The sequence below is a fragment of the Oncorhynchus gorbuscha genome, linkage group LG11, assembly GCF_021184085.1.
Source record: "Oncorhynchus gorbuscha isolate QuinsamMale2020 ecotype Even-year linkage group LG11, OgorEven_v1.0, whole genome shotgun sequence".
Classification (NCBI taxonomy): Eukaryota; Metazoa; Chordata; class Actinopteri; order Salmoniformes; family Salmonidae; genus Oncorhynchus; species Oncorhynchus gorbuscha.
In genome coordinates this window covers 35,193,825-35,218,770 of record NC_060183.1, presented here as the reverse complement: position 1 = coordinate 35,218,770, position 24,946 = coordinate 35,193,825, and the positions used below count along the sequence as shown (strand labels likewise).

Below are 24,946 nucleotides of genomic sequence, written 5' to 3'. Positions count from 1 at the left end.
TTTGGTTTAAATAATGCAAAAACAAAGTGTTGGAGAAGTAAAAGTGCAATATGTGCCATGTAAAAAAGCTAACGTTTGAGTTCCTTGCTCAGAACATGAGAACATATGAAAGCTGGTGGTTCCTTTTAACATGAGAATTCAATATTCCAAGGTAAGAGGTTTAAGGTTGTAGTTAATATAGTATTTATAGGACCCTCTCTCTCTATACCATTTGTATTTCATATACATTTGACTATCGGATGTTCTTATAAGCACTATAGTATTGACAGTGTAACAGTATAGCTTCCGTCCCTCTCCTCGCTCCTACCTGGGCTTGAACCAGGAACACATCGACAACAGCCACCCTTGAAGCAGCGTTACCCATTGCTCCACAAAAGCCGCGGCCCTTGCAGAGCAAGGGGAATAACTGCTCCAAGTATCAGAGCGAGTGACGTTTGAAACGCTATTAGCGCACACCCAGCTAACTAGCTAGCCATTTCACATCGGTTACACAGGCCATTAGGCTGATAGGCTTGAAGTCATAAACAGCGCTGTGCTTGCGAAGAGCTGCTGGCAAAACCCACTAAAGTGCTGTTTGAATGAATGCGTAAGAGCCTGCTGCTGCCTACCGTCGCTCAGTCAGACTGCTCTATCAAATCATAGACTTAATTATAACATAATAACACACAGAAATGCGAGCCTTTGGTCATTAATATGGTCGAATCTGGAAACTATAATTTCGAAAACATAACATGTATTATTTCAGTGAAATACGGAACCGTTCAGTATTTTATCTAACGGGTGGCATCCCTAAGTCTAAATATTCTTGTTACATTGCACAACTTTCAATGTAATGTCATAATTACATATAATTCTGCCAAATTAGTTTGCAATGAGCCAGGCTGACCAAACAGTTACATATACCCTGACTCTGCGTGCAATGAACGCAAGAGAAATGGCACAATTTCACCTGGTTAATATTGCCTGCTAACCTGGATTTTGTTTAGCTAAAAATGCAGGTTTAAAAATATATACTTCTGTGTATTTATTTTAAGAAAGGCATTGGTGTTTATGGTTAGGTATAGTCTGCCAGCAATTGTGCTTTTTTCACAAATGCGCTTTTGTTAAATCATCCCCCAGCGTTGCATCGATTATATGCAACGCAGGACATGCTAGATAAACTAGTAATATCCTCAACCATGTGTAGTTATAACTAGTGATTATGATTGATTGATTGTTTTTTTATAAGATAAGTTTAATGCTAGCTAGCAACTTACCTTGTTTTTTCTAGTTAGTTTTTGCTACCATGTGGGTTTTTAGCTTGCTTGAGCCTGCTATCTGAAGAGTGTTAATTCACCCGTTTCCATACATGTTACATTTTAAAACATTTAACCATGTGTAGTTATAACTAGTGATTATGATTGATTGATTGTTTTTTATAAGATAAGTTTAATGCTAGCTAGCAACTTACCTTGTTTTTTCTAGTTAGTTTTTGCTACCATGTGGGTTTTTAGCTTGCTTGAGCCTGCTATCTGAAGAGTGTTAATTCACCTGTTTCCATACATGTTACATTTTAAAACATTTATCTCATGAAGGAGATGTTTAATCTAACTCCTTAACTTTTTATCTTCAAATGGAACTGGTGCAATTTGCACTGGTGACAGACAATGGACATCACACCCATTGGCTGTGCTGCTCATGCATTGAATCTGCTCCTCAAGGACATCATAGCACAGAAAACAATAGATACACTCTACAAGAGAGCCAAGGAAATGGTTAGGTATGTGAAGGGTCATCAAGTTACAGAAGCAATCTACCTCACCAAGCAACGTGAGAAGAATAAGAGCACTACATTGAAGCTGCCCAGCAACACCCGTTGGGGTGGTGTTGTCATCATGTTTGACCGTCTCCTGGAGGGGAAGGAGTCTCTCCAACAAATGGCCATTTCACAGTCTGCCGATATGGACAGCCCCATCAAGAGTATCCTCCTGGATGATGTATTTTGGGAGAGAGTGGTAAAGAAGCCTGAAACTCCTGAAACCTATAGCGGTAGCCATTGCACGGATTGAGGGAGACAATGCCATAATAATTCTGTCTCTATATGATATGGTAAATATAGCCAATGCAAAAAACATCTATAATTAAATCGAATTAATATTAATTTGCATATATTTCCATTAATTCCCATATATTCCCCTTAATTCCAATATATTCCCACGGAAAGTTTCCACCTCTGAATATTCCCCAAAACGTGCAACCCTAGGCACTACTTTACCTGACACTGACTTGTCAGTTCCTCAACGGTTGTGTACGAGTCTCTACTTTTATCCAATGTAAAAATTTGCTACATCGAACCGGTCAGTCATATTTAAAGAATAGTATTAAATTAAATCAAACTTTATTTAAAGTGCATTTAACGTTTGATTTGATTTAGTCCTATTGTTTAACTACACTGAGTTTTCAAAACAGTTTACAAACATTACACCGTCCTAATATTGAGTTGCACCCCCTTTCCCCCCTGAACAGCCTGAATTTGTCGGGGCATGGACTACAAGCTGTCGAAAGCGTTCCACAGGGATGCTGGCCCATGTTGACTGCAATGCTTCCCCACAGTTGTGTCAAGGCTGGATGGCCTTTGGGTGGTGGACCACTCTTGATTCACAAGGGAAACTGTTGAGAGTGAAAAACCCAGCAGTTGCAGCTCTTGACACACTCAAACCGGTGCGCCTGGCACCTACTACCATACCCTGTTCAAAGGCACTTAAATCTTTTGTCTTACCCATTCCACAAAGGGTGGTGTATGGCCCTCTGGGGCCGAGGTCCCTGCCATCCAGAACATCTATACCAGGCAGTGTCAGAGGAAGGCACAACAAATTGTCAGCATCCAGCCACCCAAGCCGTAGAATGTTCTCTATGCTAGAGCATGGCAAACAGTACCCATGCATTAAGTCTGGAACCAACAGGATCCTGAACAGCTTCTACCCCCAAGCCATAACATTTCTAAACAAGACTGCTAAATAGCTAATCAAATTGCTACCTGCTGCTGCTACTGTCTACACTCTATAAGCACTTAAAGGTTCAAATATTTCATTACGATCCAGACAGATTCTTTATCAAGTGGTGTGAGGAGTCACTAGATTGAATTAGCAGTAGCAGCACAGAAGTCTTACCTATTCCTGGTTCAGTACTACGACCCAGGGTGTATAGGCGTCTTTCTATAAATAACTGGGGCCAATGTGTGACACTAGGATCAACATTTCAAAATGGTTTGAAACAAAATAATAATATTTGTTATGCAGTTTCACATGTGTACTTCAAAGAATGTATACTGAGTGTAAAACACATTAAGAACACCTGCTCTTTTCATGACAGACTGCCCAGGTGATAGCTATGCTCCCTTATTGAAGTCACTTGTTAAATCCACTTCAAATCAGTGTGTATGAAGGGTAGGGGACACCTACAACTTGAGACATGGATTGTGTGTGTGCGCCATTCAGAGGGTGAATAGGCAAAACAAAATAAGTGCTCCTGAGTGGTGCAGCAGTCTAAGGCACTGCATCTCAGTGCTAGAGGCGTCACTACATACCCTGGTTTGGTTCCAGGCTGTATCGCAACCGATTGATTGGGAGTCCCATAGGCCGGCGCACAATTGGCCCAGCGACATCCAGGTTAGGGTTTGGCCGGGGGAGGCAGTCATTGTAAATAAGAATTTGTTCTTAACTGACTTGCCTAGTTAAAAAAAGGTTACATTTAAACTTAATTTTTTTTTTATTGACACCTTGTAGAGTCCATGCTCCAACGGGGTGCAACTCAATATTAGGAAGGTGCTCTTAATGTTTGTTTACTCAGTGTAAATATCTATAAAACATAGGCGTACAACTATACATCATTTAAGCAGGGTTCATACAGACATTAACATGTCAAATTCAAGGACTTCAAGGGACTACTGTATTTAAAACATTTAATTGTAAAAAAAACATTTTTTTAAATTTATTTTTACATTGTAGAATAATAGCGAAGACATCAAAACTACGAAATAACATATGGAATCGTGTAGCAACCAAAAAAAGAAAAGTGTTAAACAAAATCAAATATATTTTAGATTATTCAAAGTAGCCACCCTTTGCCTTGACGACAGCTCAACCAGCTTCATGAGGTAGTCACCTGGAATGCATTTCAATTAACAGGTGTGCCTTGTTAAAAGTTAATTTGTGGAATTTATTTCCTTCTTAATGCATTTGAGCCAATCAGTTGTGTTGTGACAAGGTAGGGGTGGTATACAAAATTATAGCCCTATTTGATATAAGACTAAGTCCATATTATGGCAAGAACAGGTCAAATAAGCAAAGAGAAACAACAGTCCACAATTACTTTAAGACATGGTCAGGCAATGCGGAACATTTCAAGTGCAGTCGCAAATACCATCAAGCGCTATGATGAAACTGGCACGAATGAGGACCGCCACAGGAAAGGAAGACCCAGAGTTACCTCTGCTGCTGAGGATAAGTTCATTAGAGTTAACCGCACCTCAGATTCCAGCCCAAATAAATGCTTCGGAGTTCAAGTAACAGACATGTCGACAACTGCTCAGAGGAGACTGCGTGAATCAGGCCTTCATGGTCAAATTTCTGCAAAGAAACCACTACAAATGGACACCAATAAGAAGAGACTTGCTTGGGACAAGAAACTTGAGCAATGGACATTAGACTGGTGGAAAACTGTTCCTTGGTCTGATGAGTCCAAATTTGAGATTTTTGGTTCCAATCGCCGTGTCTTTGTGAGACGCAGAGTAGGTGAACTGATGATCTCCGCATGTGTGGTTCCCACAGTGAAGCATGGAGGAGGTAGTGTGACGGTGTTGGGGTGCTTTCCTGGTGACACTGTCAGTGATTTATTTAAATTTCGAGGCACAATTAACCAGCATTGTAACCACAAAATTCTGCAGTGATATGCCATCCCATCTCGTTTGCGCTTAGTGGGACTATCATTTGTTTTTAAACAGGACAATGACCTGTTTAAATGGATTGCTGCATCAGATGACCTGGCCTCCACAATCACCCGACCTCAACCCAATTAAGATGGTTTGGGATGAGTTGGACTGCAAAGTAATGATGTCCGTTGTTTCTCTTTGCTTATTTGAGCTGTTCTTGCCAAAATATGGACTTGGTCTTTTACCAAATAGGGCTATCTTCTGTATACCACCCCTACCTTGTCACAGCACAACTGATTGGCTCAAACACATTAAGAGTGAAAGAAATTCCACAAATGAACTTTTAACAAGGCACCCCTATTAATTTAAATGCATTCCAGGTAACTACCTTATGAAGCTGGTTGAGAGAATGACAGCTTTGCACACTCTTGGCAAAGGTTGGCAAATTTGAAGAATATCAAATGTAAAAATGTTTAGATTTGTTTAACACTTTTTTGGTTACTAAAGGATTTCCTATGTGTTATTTCATAGTTTTGATGTCTTCACTATTATTCTACAATATAGAAAATAGTAAAAATAAAGAAAAACCCTTGAACGATTAGGAGTGTCCAAACTTTTGACTGGTACTGTAGCTATCTTAATGTAATGACGTGAAAAAAAACATTTGCAGATATTTATCAATGACTTATCAACAGCTGTAATCAGTTGTCCAGCGTAGGAAATCCTCACTGGTACACTAGTTTATAGAAAGACCATAGGCTCCAGACAGAATACAGCAAGCATGTTTATTTAGATGTGTGCGCGTGTGAATCTGCCCTCATCTGATTCTATATAGAAAACGTTTCAGGTTATTCCGGTTGGTTGGTAGTTGAGGAAAGGCAGAAGATTCAAACCAGGTGGCGAGACAGACAGACTGGCATGTGGTAGCCAGCTCTACTCATTGACAACTGGAGCGCACACATGCAACACACACACACACATGCAACACACACACACACACACACATGCAACACACACACACACACACATGCAACACACACACACACACATGCAACACACACACACACACACACACACACACACACACACACACACACACACACACACACACACACACACACACACACACACACACACACACACACACACACACACACACACACACACACAGTGTTTCCCCACTCTACAAAGTAAGCAAGTGGCTGATAGTGTCTTTGGTGTGTGGATATGAGTTTACAGCTGGCAGATTGACTGCTGTGGTGGCTCTCTTGATAGCACCAAAGGCTTGGTTAGTGTCTTGGGCAAAGGCAGGGCGGGGGTTATAAGAAGTGTGCTTGCTTGGCGAATTGCTAATTTGACGTAAAATGGCTACACTCCAAAGCCAGCCTTGCTGTTTTTTTCAATCTACTATATGACTCTTCGATTGTCAAAAGAATATCCCCTTCCAGCTAACCCATCCCAAGTAATCAGTCCATATAAAAAGGCCTTCCCTGTAGTCAGTGAGAGGTTAGGCAGAAGCCCTCAGGAGTATTGCCTCTCTGAACCATTCTGAAACGTTCCAGTGGGAAAGATTAAACATGTTCCCTGAATCGAGGCAGTAAGAAGTGCATTCCTGTAAATCAGGTCTAATTTCTACCCAGTTGCCGTGTTGGCTAAATTCAAAACGTGTGTGTGTTTCTCCCTCCTTTCAGACAGCAGCCATAGCTGCCTTAGTAGCCGGCAGCTTCCTTCCACTGACAACAAGCAAGCAAATAAAGCTATTCAGCAGAGACATTGTTAAAAACAGGGTGTGTGTGAGCTTGCATGTTTCCATGTTAATGTAAGTCGCTTTGGATAAAAGCGTCTGCTAAATGGCATATATATATATATATAATGTCCTGTGACGTGATTCATTTTGAGATATACAGTAGTGTGTTCATGTATGCATGAGTTGTTTCGTTCTTGCAACAAATCAGGAACAAATTACATCTGTATATCTATACTGAACAAAAATATAAACACGACATGTAAAGATCGTTTCCATGTTTCATGAATTGAAATAAAAGATAACAGAAAAGTTCCATATGCACAAAAAGCTTATTTTTCTCAAATGTTGTGCAAACTTGTTCACATCCGTTAGTGAGCATTTCTCTTTTGCTAAAATAATCCATCCACCTGACAGGTGTGGCATATGAAGAAGCTGATTAAACAGCATGATCATTACAAAGGTGCACCTTGTGCTGGGGGCAATAAAAGGCCACTCCAAAATGTGCCGTTTTGTCACAACACAATGCAACAGATGTCTCAAGTTGAGGGAGCGTGCAATTGGCATGTTGATTGCAGGAATTTCTAACATAGCCGTTGCCAGAGAATTTAATGCTAATTTCTCTAACATAAGTCACCTCCAAAATTGTTTTAGAGAATTTGGGAGTACGTCAAACTGAAAAAAATCCCTTTGTTGGGAGAAGGTCCTGGCTCCCCAGTGGGTGGGCCTATGCATTCCCAGGCCCACCAATAGCTGCACCCCTGCCCAGTCATGTGAAATCCATAGATTAGGATTAATTAATTTCAAAATTGGTTGATTTTCTTTATATGAACTGTTTACTCAGTAAAATCATTGAAAATGGTTGCCTTTTGCATGTTGCGTTTATATTTTTGTTCAGCGCAGATGAATGTCTGTGTGTTTACTGTGTGCTTGTGTGCAAATTGTTTTATGCCGTCTATAAAATCCACTTCTTAATAGTGTGAATTAACAACGAGATCTCTCGTCATAAGCATTTGAGTAAAAGGATCGTGTGCATGTTCCTCATCTGGAGGGTAGGGTTCACTGATGGATGTCTAACTAGCTAGGCCTAGGACTGCACACTGAATGTTTCAGAGCCACATAACTTGACATGTCTGAGAGGTGACAGAAGCTGTAGCAGAGACATTAAAAATAGGCAGGCAGTGTGCGTGTGTGTGAGAGAGAAGATAGGAGTGCCATTCTCCTTCAAAAGCACTACAACAAATCCTATAAATTAAAATAAATAATCTGCATTCCCACCACCCTCGACTTGAGACATAACATATACATAAGTCATTCTGAAAGGGAGATGAATATACATTATCACATTGAGGTGTACACAATCTTGGATAGTGCACACAACATACACGTTAATGTATCACTAAATGATGATTAGTGTGTTTGATACGGAGGAGAACCACTGCCCACTCTCATTGAAGCCGCTGAAGTTCAAGGCTTGACGCGGTACAGAAGGCATTGTTAGCAGAAAACAGGATCCCCATTATATTGAATGGAAAACTGGCAGCCTTTGTGGTCAATCTTCATGTAAATAAAAAAAAAAGTTTGGTGGTACCAATAACTGCTTCTAATACACCAGACGCATGTCCTTGAACCGATTATTTAAAAATTCACATTCATAAGAAGTTACAGGGATAATTTGGTTGCTAATGGCAGCCTACAATACCCTGGTAGACCTTCAACTTGAGTTACTCAATGAGAGGAGGCAGCGCCGAGCAAGCTTGCAACGTCACTTCCTGGAGTTGCCAAAACTGCACGTTATGTCTCCATGAGACGGCATCCTAACAGACTTAATTTAGTTTTAATGCGCTATTGAGCTTCTCATAGGAAAGAATGGTGTCACATGAAAATAAAATTGATGACCTACCAGCAAGATTAAGATTAAATGGGACATTAAAAAAAATATAGCTGGTGGGTTATACACTGTATCGGCAGGAGAGAACAGCAGCCTCTGGTAAGACAAGCGGTGCCGGTCTATGTATATTTGTAAACAACAGATGGTGCACGATATCTAAGGAAGTCTCAAGGTTTTGCTTTCCTGAGGCTGTAGACCACACCTAGAGAGTTGATCTGTATTTTTCATAGCGGTCTACATACCACCACAGACCGATGCTGGCACTAAGACTGCACTCAATGAGCTGTATCCCGCCATAAGCAAACAGTAAAATACTCATCCAGAGGCAGCGCTCCTAGTGGCCGTGGACTTTAATGCAGGGAAACTTAAATCCATTTAACCAAACTTCTACAAGCATGTTAAATGCGCAACCAGAGGGGAATAATTTAATAAATACAACTCTAGACCACCTTTACTCCACACAGAGACGCGTACAAAGCTCTCCCCCACCCTCCATTTGGCAAATCTGACCATAATTCTATACTCCTGATTCCTGCTTACAATAAAAAAACATTTAAGCAGGAAGCACCAGTGACTCAGTCAATAAAAAGTAGGTCAGATGAAGCAGATGCTAAGCTAACGGACTGTTTTGCTAACACATCCTGGAATATGTTCCGGGATTGGCATTGCGGAGTACACCACATCAGTCACTGGCTTCATAATACATGCCATTTAGCAGACGCTTTTATCCAAAGCGACTTACAGTCATGTGTGCATACATTCTACGTATGGGTGGTCCCGGGGATCGAACCCACTACCCTGGCGTTACAAGCGCCATGCTCTACCAACTGAGCTACAGAAGGACCCCAATAAGTGCATTGATGACATCGTGCCCACGGTGACTGTACTTACACACCCCAAACAGAAGCCATGGAGCTAAAGGGTAAAGGGTAGAGCTGCCACTTTTAAGGAGCAGGACTCGGAAGCTTATAAGAAATCCTGCTATGCCCTCCGACGAACCATCAAACAGGAAAAGTGTCAATACAGGAATAAGATTGAATCGTACAACACCAGCTCCGACGCGTGTTGGATGTGGCAGGGCTTGCAAACTATTACAGACTTACAAAAGGAATCACAGCCGAGAGCTGCCCAGTGACACGAGCCTACTAGACAAGCTAAATTACTTCTATGCTCGCTTCGAGGCAAGTAACACTGTGCCCAAGAACACTAAGGTAACCAGCTTAAATGACTACAGACCCGTAGCACTCACATCTGTAGCCATGAAGTGCTTTGAAAGGCTGGTCTTGGCTCACATCAACACTATTATCCTAGAAACCCTCCAATTTGCATTTACCGCCCTAACAGATCCACAGATGATGCAATCTCGATTGCACTCCACACGGCCCTTTCCCACCTGGACAAAAGGAACACCTTTGTGATAATGCTATTCATTGACTATAGCTCAGCTTTCAACACCATAATATATAATAATAATAATAATAGTGCCCACAAAGCTCATCACTAAGCTAAGGACCCTGGGTCTAAACACCTCCCTCTGCAACTGGATCCTGGACATCCTGACGGGCCGCCCCCAGGAGTTAAGGGTAGATAACAACACATCCGCCACGCTGATCTTCAACACGGGTGCGTGCTCAGTCCCCTACTGTACTCCCTGTTCACTCATGACTGCACAGCCAGGCACGACTCCAACACCATCATTAAGTTTGCCGATGACACATCAGTGGTAGGCCTGATCACCGACAAAGACGAGACAGCCTATAGGGAGGAGATCAGAGACCTGGCCGTGTGGTGCCAGGACAAAAACCTCTCCCTCAACGTGATCAAGACAAAGGAGATGACTGTGGACATACAGGAAAAGGAGGACCAAGCACACCCCCATTCTCATCGACGGGGCTGTAGTGGAGCAGGTTGACAGCTTCAAGTTCTTTGGCATCCACATCGCCAACAAACAAACATGGTCCAAGCACACCAAGACAATCGTGAAGAGGGCACAACAAAACCGATCCCCCTCAGGAGACTGAAAATATTTGTCATGGGTCCCCAGATCCTCAAAAGGTTCTACAGCTGCACCATTGAGAGCAGGTTGCATCACTGCCTGGTATGGCAAACACTCGGCCTCTGACCGCAAGGCACTACAGAACTTTCTGCCATCCAGGACCTCTATACCAGGCAGTGTCAGAGGAAGGCCCTAAAAATGGTAAAATACTCCAGCCATCCTAGTCATGGACTGTTCTCTCTGCTACCGCACGTCAAGCAGTACCGTAGCGCCAAGTCTAGGTACAAGAGGCTTCTAAACAGCTTCTAACCCCAAGCCATAAGACCCCCCGAACATCTAATGAAATGGCCACATAGACTATTTGCATTGCGCCTCCCCCTCTTTTGTCCTGCTGCTACTCTCTGTTATTATCCATGCATAGTCACTTTAATAACTCTACCTACATGTACATATTACCTCAATTACCTCGACTAACCATTGACTCTGTACCAGTACCCCCTGTATATAGCCTCGCTATCATTATTTCGCTATCGTTATTACCCCCTGTATATAGCCTTCCTATCGGTATTTTATGCTGCCAATGACTGGAACGAACTACAAAAATCTCAGAAAATGGAAACACTTACCGGCCTCATGAGCTTTAAGCACCAGCTGTCAGAGCAGCTCACATATTACTGCACCTGTACATAGCCCGTCTATAATTTAGCCCAAACTACCTCTTCCCCTACTGTATTTATTTTGCTCCTTTGCAGCCCATTATTTTTATTTATACTTTGCACATTCCACTGCAAATCTACCATTCCAGTGTTTTACTTGCTATATTGTATTTACTTCGCCACCATGGCCTTTTTTTTGCCTTTACCTCCCTTATCTCACCTCATTTGCTCACATCGTATATAGACTTATTTTCTACTGTATTATTGACTGTATGTTTGTTTTACTCCATGTGTAACTATGTGTTGTTGTATGTGTCAAACTGCTTTGCTTTATCAGGTCGCAATTGTAAATGAGAACTTGTTCTCAAACTTGCCTACCTGGTTAAATAAAGGTGAAATAATAAATAAATAAATATATATATTTTTTTACTGCTTTAATTATTTGTTACTTTCATTTCTTATTCATATTGTTTTTGGCATATTTTTAAAAACTGCATTGTTGGTTAAGTAAGCATTTCACTGTAAGGTCTACACCCATTGAATTCGGAGCATGTGACAAACGCTACCCTATTCCCTATACCAGAGCTTTATGGTAGTGCATGCTGCTGGGGAGATCGACTACTGATATAAACACGGATCTATTGGTTTAATGGCCAATTATGGCCATTTCTCTGGCTGGTATATTCCCAGATTAGTAATGATTTATGTTTCCCGTATTGGCTGTGATCACCTATACAGTATTTATACAGGATATAGTGTGTGTGTGTGTGTGTGTGTAACTCTAGCTGGAGTATTGCCTCATGTGATTCTGCAGCAAGGTGTTCCTGCCAGGGGAAAGATTTGTCCTTAAGCGAGAAAACTCTGACAAACAAGACCGCAGTGTCCTCCGTGCCAGCAGCGCAGGCGCGTGCGCTCACACACGCACCCAGTGCAGAAAAAACAGAGCAGAGCTCTTTCCCACTGGGCACAAACTGGTTGAATCAACATTGTTTTAATGTAATCTGTAAAGTATTGTGATGTGGAATCTCTGGAAAATACATTGGACTTGAAAAAAGTAACATTTGTTTTGAGGTTGACATTTCAACCACAAGTTATGTTATCATTGGTAAGCAAATTTCAACATAGACAAACCTTGTATAAAATATGTTGAATTTGTACCTTTAAAAACAACGTCAGATGATCAACGTTATATCCACTATCAGAAAAAAGAACAATAAGCTGGGCAGTACATGCTACTGGAAAATTGATCTTAAATTGAAGTCGGACTTTTACACACAATTTAGCAAAATACATTTAAAAACTCAGTTTTTCCACAATTCCTGATATTTAATCCTAGTAAAAATTCCCTGTTTTTATTTTAAGAATGTGAAATGTCAGAATAATACTAGAGAGAATGATTTATTTCAGCCGTTATTTCTTTCTTCACATTCCCAGTGGGTCAGAAGTTTACATACACTCGATAGTATTTGGTAGCATTGCCTTTAAATTGTTTAACTTGGGTCAAACATGTCGAGTAGCCTTCCACAAGCTTCCCACAATAAGTTGGGTGAATTTTGACCCATTCCTCCTGACAGAGCTGGTGTAACTGAGTCAGGTTTATAAGCCTCCTTGCTCACACACGCCTTTTCAATTCTGCCCACAAATTTTCTATAGCATGGAGGTCAGGGCTTTGTGATGGCCACTCAAATATCTTGACTTTGTTGTCCATAAGCAATTTTGCCACAACTTTGGAAGTATGCTTGGAGTCATTGTCCATTTGGAAGACCCATTTGCGAACAAGCTTCAACTTCCTGACTGATGTCTACCTCATGATGCCATCTATTTTGTGAAGTGCACCAGTCCCCCCTGCAGCAAAGCAACCCCAGAACATGATGTTGCCACCCCCGTGCTTCACGGTTGGGATGGTATTCTTTGGCTTGCAAGCTCCCCCTTTTCCTCCAAACACAATGATGGTCATTATGGCCAAACAGTTATATTTTTGTTTCATCAGACCAGAGGACATTTCTCCAAAAAGTACAATCTTTGTCCCCATGTGCAGTTGCAAACCATAGTCTGGCTTTTTGTAATGGCGGATTTGGAGCAGTGGCTTCTTCCTCGCTGAGCGGCCTTTCAGATGTCGATATAGGACTTGTTCTACTGTGGATATAGATACTTTTGTACCCGTTTCCTCCAGCATCTTCACAAGGTCCTTTGCAAATTGTTGTTCAGGATTGATTGTTGTTCGGGATTGATTTGCACTTTTCGCACCAAAGTACGTTCATCTCTAGGAGACAGAACGAGTCTCCTTCCTGAGAGGTATGATGGCTGCGTGGTCCCATCGTGTTTATACAGATGGACGTGGTACCTTCAGCCATTTGGAAAAAGCTCCCAAGGATGAACCAGACTTGTGGAGGTCTACAATTGTTTTTCTGAGGTCAAGGCTGATTACTTTTGATTTTCCCATGACGTCAAGCAAAGAGGCACTGAGTTTGAAGGTAGGCCTTGAAATACATTCACAGGTACAACTCCAATTGACTCAAAAGATGTCAATTAGCCTATCAGAAGCTTCTAAAGCCATGACATCATTTTCTGGAATTTTCCAAGCTGTTTAAAGGCACAGTCAACTTAGTGTATGTAAACGTCTGACCCACTAGAATTGTGATAGTGAATTATAAGTGAAATTATCTGTCCGTAAACAATAGTTGGAAAAATGGCTTGTGTCATGCAAACAGTAGATGTCCTAACAGACTTGCCAAAACTATAGTTTATGTTAACTTCCAACATCAACTCTATCCAACGCTGGTATTCCCAAGTAAGTGCAATGCCGTCGGGGGTACGCCAAATAAAAGTGATTCACGTTTAAAAAAATATATATACATAATATTTCTTCACATTTTCAAACAGTCCATTTATATTTTCCAACGGGGCTATACATTTGGGTGAGGTTATTTCCCGCGCCGAGTAGCCTCGTTTTACTGCCAAAAATAAAATTAAACCATCTGTTGTTATTTCGCTGAACACTAATGTCAAATATAGGTAGCCTCATCAAAAAATTAACATCCAATCACATTAACCGTTACTCTCTCGTGGAAAATCCACTAACAGTCTGTATGGAGCCAAACGTAGCTGCTGCTCATTCCGTTTGCTCGAAAATGGATAAATGGTTAAAAAAAGTAAGGCCCATTTCCATAGAGACTAGTAGTACTTCTACTACCAGCAGTACTACACCTGTCGACGACACAAGTTGTTCTGCTTCCATGAGCACATCCAATGCTAACATCCGTAATTCTACATTTGTTGTTAGACCAGCAAGCACAAACACTGACAGTTGTGAATTTGATGCAGCCGAAGCGCTACTGCCCCCTAACCCGGGAAAGCACCGAACAGACAGCGACGTTGGACCATCAAAGAGGCACAAATATGATGAGAACTACATTGATTTGTCATTCACTAATATTGGGAGTTGTGCCTTTCAGCCACAGTGTGTTATACACTACCGTTCAAAAGATTGGGGTCACAGTTTTTGAAAGAAAAGCTAATTTTTTGCCCATTAAAATAACAAAATCTTATCATAAATACAGTGTTGACATTGGTAATGTGGTAAATGACTATTGTAGCTGGAAACAGCAGATTTTTTAATGGAATATCTACATAGGCGTACAGAGGCCCATTATCAGCAACCATCACTCCTGTGTTCCAATGGTACGTTGTGTTAGCTAATCCAATATTTATCATTTAAAAGGCTAATTGATCATTAGAAAACCCTTTTGCAATAATGTTAGCACAGCTGAAAACTGTTGATTAAAGAAGCAATAAAACTCTGCCTTTAGACTAGTTGAGTATCTGGAGCATCAGCATTTGTGGGTTCAATTACAGGCTCAAAATGGCCAGAAAACAAAGGACTTTCTTCTGAAACCTGTCTGTTTATTCTTGTTCTGAGAAATGAAGGCTATTCCATGAGATAAATTGCCAAGAAACTGAATATCTCATAGGCTGTGTACAGAACAGAACAGAAACAGAATAGAAAGATGCGCAGGAGACCCCGGTGCACAACTGAGCATGAGGACAAGTACATTAGAGTGCCATGTTCGAGAAACAGACGCCTCACAAGTCCTCAACTGGCAGCTTCATTAAATAGTACCCGCAAAACACCAGTCTCAATGTGAAGAGACGAATCCGGGACGTGTTTCAAAAACAAGGACATTTCTAAGTGACACCAAACGTTTGAACGGTAGTGTATGTGCAAAAGTAATATCTCACAACTCGATGAAAACTTCAAATCTCCGCAGACATTTAGAAACAAAAGATGCCAATTTGAAAAATAAGCCACGGGAGTTTGAGTGAGAATTAAGATGACTTTCAAGTAATAAGACATGTATAAACGCAACAGATACCATTAATAAGAAGGTGCTAGAAGCATCTTATATGGTGAGCTACTGAATGGCTAGGACAGGCAAGCCCCATACTATTGTGAAGGACTTAATTATTCCTGCTGCCGCAGATATGGCTGGGACAACACTGCGGGAAAAAAACACTACAGACAATGTCTTCATCAAACAACACTGTTTCACGATACATCAGTGACATGGCAGGATATGTTTTGAAACAATTACTGCTTCGCATACAAGCCAGTGAATTCTATGCATTACAGCTGGATGAGTCAGACGTGGCGGGCCTGGCACAGCTCCTGGTATATGTCCGTTAAGTTTATGGGTGGTCTATTAAGGAAGACATCATCTTCTGCAAACCATTGGAAACCAGGACAACAGGACAGCTTTGTGACATCAAATTGACTTTGGTGGTCAAGATGTGTTGGTATTTGTACTGATGGTGCAAAAGCCATGACAGGGAGACAGTGGAGTGGTAACGCGCGTGCAAGCAGTTGCTCCCAACGCCACTTGGGTAGACTGCAGTATCCACTGAGAGGCTCTTGCTGCCAAAGGAATGCCTGACAGCTTGAAAGACGTTTTGGACAGTGAAACAGGTTAACTTGTTAATAAAGCAAGGCCCCTGAACTCTCGTGTATATACTGCACTATGCAATGATATGGGCAGCGACCATGTAACGCTTTTACAACATACAGAGTGCGGTGGTTATCAAGGGGCAAAGTATTGACACGTTGTTTTTGTTTTTTAAATTGAGAGACAAGCTAAAATGTTTTCTTTACTGACCATAATGTTCACTTGTCTGACCACTTGCATTATGACGAGATTCTCACACGACTGGCCTATCTGGGTGATGTTTTTTCTCCCCTGAATGATCTGAATCTAGGATTACATACAGGGACTCTCCGCAACCATATTCAATGTGTGGGACAAAATTGAGGCTATGATTAAGACATTGGAGCTCTTCTCTGTCTGCATTAACAAGGACAACACACAGGTCTTTCCATCATTGCATGCTTTTTTTGTGTGTAAATGAACTCAAGCTTACAGATAATGTCAAATGTGATATAGCGAAGCACCTGAGTTGGGTGCGCAACCATGCATGTACTTTCCCGAAACGGATGACACAAACTGGATTCGTTATCCCTTTCATGCCCTGCCTCCAGTTCACGTACCGATATTTGAAAAAGAGAGCCTCATCGAAATTGCAACAAGCTGTTCTGGGAAAATTTTATTTAAATCAGAAGCCACTGCCAGATTTCTGGATTGGGCTGTGCTCAGAGTATCCTGCATTGGCAAATTGCGATGTTAAGATACTGATGCCCTTTGCAACCACGTACCTATGTGAGAGTGGATTCGAAATACAGGAACAGACTGTGTGTGGAAATTGATTTAAGACAGACTCTCCAATACAATCCAACATTGCAGAGTTATGTGCATCCTTTCAAGCACACCCTTCTCATTAACAAATGAGGTTTTATATGTAACATGGCTAAATAAAGATACATTGATTATTATGTTATTATTTGTGCCCTGTTCCTATAAGAGTTCTTCGTCACTTCTCAGGAGCCGGGTTGTGACAAAAACTCACATTCATTCTTATGTTTAACTTCTCTAGCGTAGGGGGCAGCATTTGGAATTTTGGATGAAAAGCTGTCCCAAATTAAACTGCCTTCTACTCAGGCCCAGAAGATAGGATATGCATATAATTAGTAGATTTGGATAGATAGAAAACACTATAAAGTTTCTAAAACTGTTAAAATAATGTCTGAGTATAACAGAACTGATTTGGCAGGCGAAAACCTGAGAAAAATCCATTCAGGAAGTTGGATTTTGTGTTGTTGTAGTTTTCTATTCAATGCTATCACAGTATCCATTGACTTAGGACTTAACATTGCCGTTCCTATGCCTTCCACAAGATGTCAACAGTCTTTAGAAATAGTTTCAGGCTTGCATTCTGAAAAATGAGGGAGTAAGAGCAGTCTGAATGACACCCCTGCCGTGTCACAAAGCTTTTTCATGCGCGCGACCTAGAGAGTGCCTTTCTTGTTGACCTTTTATATTGACAACGTTATTATCCGGTTGAAATATTATCGATTATTTAGGCTAAAAACAACCTGAGGATTGAATATAAACATCGTTTGACATGTTTCTATGAACTTTATGGATACAATTTGGATTTTTTGTCTGCCTGTTGTGACTGCGTTTGAGCTTGTGGATTACTGAAGAAAACAGACGAACAAAACGGAGGTTTTCGGATATTAAGAGAGACTTTATCGAACAAAAGGCACGTTTATTGAATGTCTTCTGAGTGTAATCATATGAAGATCATCAAAGGTAAGTGATTAATTGTATCTCTATTTCTGACTTGTGTAACTCTTCTACTTGGCTGGTTACTGGTTTGTAATGATTTGTCTGCTGGGCTATGTTCTCAAATAATCTTAAAGTATGCTTTCGCCGTAAAGCATTTTTGAAATCTGACACCATGGTTGGTTTCAATCTTTAAACCTATGTAAAACAGTTGTATATTTTCCGAATTTTTATAATGAGTATTTCCGTATTTGAATTTGGAGCTCTGCAATCTCACTGAATGTTGGCCAGGTGGGACGCTAGCCCACATACCCTAGAGAGGTTAATAAATGTATCGTATAGTGTGTGTATGTGGCAGGCTTTCAATGATGGCAAAAAAAAAACATTTGAGTGTGCGCTGACCCTGGTGCTAGAGGGGATACGCAGCTGGAGGTTGAATGTTTGAAGGGTACGGGACTATAAAAAGTTTGGGAACCACTGATCTCGGACTACCCTTTGGCTTACACGGAACCCAAACCGTGCGCGCGTGCGCCAACGTTACATAAATGTATTTTGTCCCCCCCACACCAAACGTGATCACAACAAGCAGGTTAACATATCAAAACAAACTATGAACCAATTCTATTAATTTGGGGACAGGTCGAAAAGCATTAAACATGTATGGCAATTTTATAGCTAGCTTGCACTTGCTAGCTAATTTGTTCTATTTAGCTAGCTTGCTGTTGCTAGATAATTTGTCCTGGGATATAAAAATTGAGTTGTTATTTTACCTGAAAGGCACAAGGTCCTCTACTCCGACAATTAATCCACACACAAAACGGTCAACCGAATCGTTTCTAGTCATCTCTCCTCCTTCCAGGCCTTTTCTTCGACTTTATAATGAGATTTGCATTTCATAAATTAGGTGATTTACCGGCACTGACCTTGTTTGTCTTTCAGTCACCCACGTGGGTATAACCAATTAGGAGATGGCAACGTGGGTACCAGCTTCTATAAACCAATGAGATGGGAGAGGCATGACTTGCCGCGCGATCTGCGTCAGAAATAGAACTGACTTCTATTTTAGCCCTTGGCAACGCAGAGACGCTCGTTGGCGCGTGCGAGCATTGTGGGTGCAATAATTGAATAGCATAGATTTCTAAATATATTTTGCAGCGCACGCGACGCGAGCTGTGTAGTCAGCCTGTTGGTCACTGACTATTACCAATGTGCTATGGTGAGAATGATTTTTGAGAGATCAATTTAAAAACTATACTGAACAAAAATATAAATGCAAAAGGCAACAATTTCAAAGATTTTACTGAGTTACAGTTCATTTAGGGAAAACGGTCCATTTAACAAAAATTAATTGCGTCCTAATCTATGGATTTAAAATGACTGGGTGAGTTTGGGAGGGCATAGGCCCACCCACTCAGATTTAGTTTTTACCCACACACAGGTTACACATGGTCTGACATTGCAAGGCTGTTTGGAAGTACTGACAAATTCTCTAAAATGACATTGGACGTAGTTTATGGTAGAAAAATGTACATTCAATTGTCTGGCAACAGCTCTGGTGGACATTCCTGCATCTGTGGCATTGTGTTGTCTAAGAAAACTTCACATTTTAGAGTGGCCTTTTATTGTCCCCAACACAAGGTGAACCTGTGTAATGATCGTGCTGTTTAAGCAGCTTCTTGATATGCCACACCTGTCAGGTGGATGGTTTATCTTGGCAAAGTAGAAATGCTCACTAACAGGGATGTCAACAAATTTGTTCAGTATAAACAACAAAAAACACTATCGCTATCGAAGCCATTCCAAAGTGTAGGTTTTACAGAGCAAATTAAATGTGAACATACTATATCAATCATATACTGTATCAATGATGCTATATAGGCCTATACACACATTGAAAAGTATGTGGACACCACTTTAAATGAGTGGATTCAGCCATTTCAGCCACACCCGTTGCTATTTCAGCCACACCCGAGCACACAGCCATGCAATCTCCATAGACACACATTGGCAGTATAATGTCCTTACTGAAGAGCTCAGTGACTTTCAACATGGCACTGTCATAGGATGCCACCTTTCCAACAAGTCAGTTTGTCAGATTTCTGCCCTAGAACTGCCCCGGTCAACTGTAAGTGCTCTTACTGTATAAGTGGAAACACCTAGGAGTAGCAACGGCTCAGCCGCAAAGTGTTAGGACACACAAACCCACAGAATGGAACCGCAAAGTGCTGAGCGCATGTATATATAAAACAAATATATATATATATATAAAAAGTCTGTGCTCGGTTGCAACACTCCCTACCGAGTTTTAAATTGCCTCTGGAAGCAAGCACAATAACTGTCGGGAGCTTCGTGAAATGGGTTTCCATGGCCGAGCAGCCACACACAAGCCTAAGATCACCATGCGCAACGCCAAGCTTCGGCTGGAGTGATGTAAAGCCTGACGCCATTGGACTCTGGAGCAGTGGAAACACGTTCTCTGGAGTGATTAATCACGCTTCGCTATCTGGCAGCCAGTCAAACGAATCTGGGTTTGGCGGATGCCAGAAGAACGCTACCTGCCCAAATGCATAGTGCCAACGGTAAAGTTTGGTGGAAGAGTAATAATGGTCTGGGGCTGTTTTTCATGGTTCCGGCAAAGCACCATCGTTCCAGTGAAGGGAAATATTAACTCTACAGCATACATTCTAGACATTCTATAACGATTCTGTGTTTCCAACTTTGTGGCAACAGTTTGTGTAAGGCCCTTTCCTGTTTCAGCATGACAATGTCTCCTCGCACAAAGCAAAGTCCATACAGAAATGGTTTGCCGAGATTGGCATGGAAGAACTTGACTGGCCTGCACAGAGCCCTGACCTCAACACCATCGAACACCTTCCGGATGAATTGGAACGCAGACTGTGGGTCTAATCGCCCAACATCAGTGCCTGACCTCACTAATGCTCGTGGCTGAATGGAAGCAAGATTCACAGATTTTACTATAACTACAGTATAAATGTATTCTTATGTAATCATGTAAAGCATGCATATTTAAGATATCCACAGACCTGCGGTGACCTATCTTCACAATTGCTGCAATCACTTGCGCAGAATCTTGAACGGCATTGATCCCTTGCACCATGTACTTTTAATGCAATCTCAACTACAATCCAGGTGATTTGGTTCTGCTATTAGATTAATCTGTTGTATACAGTAAATAAACAAAATATCATATTTGACATTGGAATTTGGTTGTGATTTTAGATTGTTGAAAATAGTGATAACACATTGGAAATTCAACTAACTTTTGGCTGAGTGGGTAAATATAAGTTGTAATCTCATTGAGCAACGTCTCAACCAAATATTGCCCAATTATCCATGTTTAAATTACGTTGTGTGCCCAGTGGGTTCTGTCAGATCGTGTACAGAACGCTGAGTACACATCCATCACAGCGAGAGAGGGGGAGAGAGACAGAGGCAGGAGAGAGGGAAAGCAAGAGAGAGAGGGAGAGAAGAGCAAGTAAGAAAGTAAGACATGAAAGTGAGGGGAGAAAAGTGATGAGGGGGGAGTCAGGGTCAGAGAGAGGGTGAAAGAAGGAGAAGGGCAACAGACAAAAGGAGAGACAGAAAAGAGGTAGAGTGAGTAAATAGAGAGAGCCACCACAGGGAAAAGTCAGTAAGTCAGCTAGTGCCACCACAACACCACAGACATGTCCAAAATCTATAAAGTAATATTTTCTAGGTACAGCTCTTTCTGTCCCACTCTCTGCTTCTCATTCCGTCTCTTACAATGGTCAGGCTCCCCCTAGAGAGGGAGGAGAGGACAACAGAAAATGACTGGAATGATTAAATGATGATACCTCTGTGTTCAGTCACTAGTACCTATACCCAGTCTCCCTCTCCGCCTCCCTCTCGCTCTGCATGCCTCTGAGCTTATTGCACTGCTCCCACTCACAAGGGTTAATAAGGATATGACACTTTAGTCTTCTTTCTCTTTTTTCTTCATATATGGAGCTCCCTCTACCTATCCCGGGGGTGGAAAGCAATGCAAGTAATATCTGTGTTAATTTATGGAATGAATGGTGGAGCATTGCTTTAATAGCAGGACTGGCGTGGGACTGATGCATCTTTCACAATATGATTCACTGTCACACACACCGCTATTACCGCACGTTAGCTGGTCCCGACGGTGAGCTCTGTGAGGGGAGAAAGTGGCTCTGGCCCCGCCGTGAGAGAGATGCATTGTGGGTGTATTTCTAGAGACAGCAGGCAGAAGGAAGAATGTAATAGCTGAAAATGTAGAGAGGGACTATATAATTCCAGAAAAAGTAGTGAGTGAGAGAAAATAAAGGAAAAAGGGAGGAAATGAGGAGAGCGGTAGAGAGAACTGGGCCAGGCGTTGGATGTGTGTGTGTACAGAAGTGTTGGGGCAGAGCAGGCTTGAGAGTGTGTGTTTGCGTGTGTGCATGAACACAAGTGTGTGGAAATGCTTGGTTGGGGCAATGGGGCCCACCCCTTGGCTGAACCTCCATTCACTCCTGGCTCTGTGCTGCTCTGTGGTCGGGGCTGGAGCTGGCTGAGGGTAATTACAGTCCTGCTCTGAAAGCCACAGCACTGCAGCAAGTATGGTCCAGTATGCACATATGGTCCAGCATAGAGCAACAGAACTGCTATATTTTTTATTATTTACTCTCTGAAACTTCTAAATGTAATCATAGCCATTGGTTGTCATACTCCAACCCATACAACCATGCAATTGCAGTACCTTACTGACATAAAAGGCAAACCACACAAGAAACTGATCCTTCCTCCTGTAGCCAGAGGCAACATTATTTTCTCTCAGTAAATATTAACAATACAAAAACACAGCCAGCCCGGCAGCCAGCCAGGCAGGCAGGCCCCAAAGTCAAAGCCATTACCTGTGATATCTTCCAGCCAGTTTCTCTTTAGTATATACTAGTATACTGTGATCTGGCCTCAGCAATATTATAATCTAACCACAGCTATTTAACCACACAATCACTGTGAATCAATTATCTACCACTGGTTTTAAAATAGTATAAAGAAAGAAAGGAATAAATAGAAGAGAATATAAAATAAGTTAACATTTCACTCTCTGGCTCAACTTTCCTCCTTTCAGTCAGAGACGCAAATATTTTCTTTCTCAGTTGTTTCTTAGCAACCGGGGAGAACTTTCCAATGACGTCATGAGGAAACATTTTCAGAGATTAAACTACGATTAAACTAATTTCATTGAGTTAAGGAACGTTAAAAGCTGCAGTGAGCAAAAGAACTGAGAGACAGAGGTTCATATCAACAGTCAAGTGTGATTGGAGATGACGGTGTCTGGATCCCAAATGGCACCCTATTCCCTATAGTGGGCCTATAGGGCTCTGGTCAAAAGTAGTGCACTATAAAAAGGCAATAGGATGCCATTTAGGACACACCCAGTATCATTACACAGACCAGATACGTGAAGAAATTTGTAAAAAAATTAAAATAATAATCTGCCTTTTCTGTCTGTGTGTAAGTGAGTCTGGGGCCAGGAGCATTCCTGCTTTGACTGGAGAGAAGAGTTAAGGGTTCTGGCCTGGCCTAGTGTTTCATCAGCGTTGCAACAACGTTCCAGGAGGGGAGAAAGTGTGTGTGTGTGGTTGTGTGCTTACCGTCGGTCGTTCCTCCTGCGACGGAAAAGCTTTTTTGTTTGGGCGATCTCAGCTTCGTTAGGCAGGGGTGGGAAACCCTGCAGAGCGAGAGAGAGGGAGAGACATAGCAAACACTTTCATCTAAAGCCAGTTACAGTGTGTGCATAATATAATAATAATAATAATAGATTATATGGTCATTGTATGCAGAAACTGAATTCCTGAGTGATCTTTTCTTTAGCCCACATGCATATACTGTACATAAAGGGTTGTCGTTAGATGGTATTACAGCTACGGATGGAAGTGACGCACGAATCCAGCACCCCTCCCTCCCCCATGTCTAGTTACCGCCTTCCCCTCCAACAGTTCAGTCTACGCCCATGCAGGCATTGAGCGACGCATGGAACCCACCGCAAATTATAGGTCCACCTCACAACCTCCAATAAGGAAGGAAGGAAGGCAGAGCCACACAGCCAATGCAGAGCTCCTCTCCTCTCATACCCTTAACTTCTCACAGGAATGTTGGCAGCCTACAATTTCCTCAGACAAACTCTGAAAGAGGGGAGAAGGTGGGGGGGGGGGGAGCACTTAGAAGCAACGGGGAACCGGCTCCAAGTCAAGACAGCTATATTCCATATGTTGTGTGTGTCGGTGGATGTGTGTGTTGGAGTGTGTGTGCAATAATAATAATTTGGTGGGTGCTAATATTTGGCCTATTATTTGTACAATTTGGAATTGGTAGTGTGTTTTTTGTTGTTGTTGCATAACCCAACTCTCCCTGAGTCACCCTCGGGGAGTGGGGTCACGGCAGGGGTCAGCCATTATCAACAGTGACCGTGGCGCAATCAGGGTTAAGCACTTTGCTTAAGGGCACAGAGAGATTTTCACATTGTCGGCTTGGGGACTCGAACTAGCGACCTTTCAGTCACTGGCCCAACGTGCCACCCCTGTGTGTGTGCTCTAAAGGCACAACTTCATCACTTAAATATAGTGGTTTGGTTGTTTTCAGTCAAAACTGGTTTGTCTGGGATGGAAACAGTGCCTGGTGTTGTCATGGTTACAGATGGTCAACTACAAGTTTGAGGAGGAGGATGACTGGGGGAAGGGTGTTCAAATGTGTTTGTGTGTTTGCGCGTTAAAGTGTTGATAATGTTTGTGCAGTTTGTGTGCGCAATGTGTGTAACGAGATGTGTTGTAAATTTCTGGGTGGGGTGGGTTCGTATTTTCTGTTTGACATGTAGTGTGTGTGTCTACAACTTCTCTCTATTCTGCCCCTCTGTGGTGACGTGGTATGGCAGTGTGTGGCTCCAGTCCAGGTTCCAACCCTGTTATCTCCCGATCAGCAGTGTCTGCACAGGAAGCAGTGGAAACGCCCACTCTTGGGCAGACACCCTCACTCTAAACCCCCACAGCCCCGCACTTTAATTGCACTTCAGTCAACAGAAATCAGGCGTT

At 41.9% G+C, this 24,946-nt stretch overlaps 1 protein-coding gene across 7 annotated transcripts in view; it reads right to left on the bottom strand.

Moving 5' to 3' along the window:
* LOC124048546 (CBP80/20-dependent translation initiation factor-like) overlaps positions 1-24,946 on the bottom strand; it is a 136,094-nt gene that overhangs the window by 60,061 nt on the left and 51,087 nt on the right. For all 7 annotated transcript variants that reach the window (XM_046369440.1, XM_046369442.1, XM_046369441.1 and 4 more), the window contains one exon: positions 23,513-23,589. In XM_046369440.1, the coding sequence (XP_046225396.1) occupies positions 23,513-23,589 (77 nt within the window). The remainder of the gene's footprint in view (positions 1-23,512; positions 23,590-24,946) is intronic.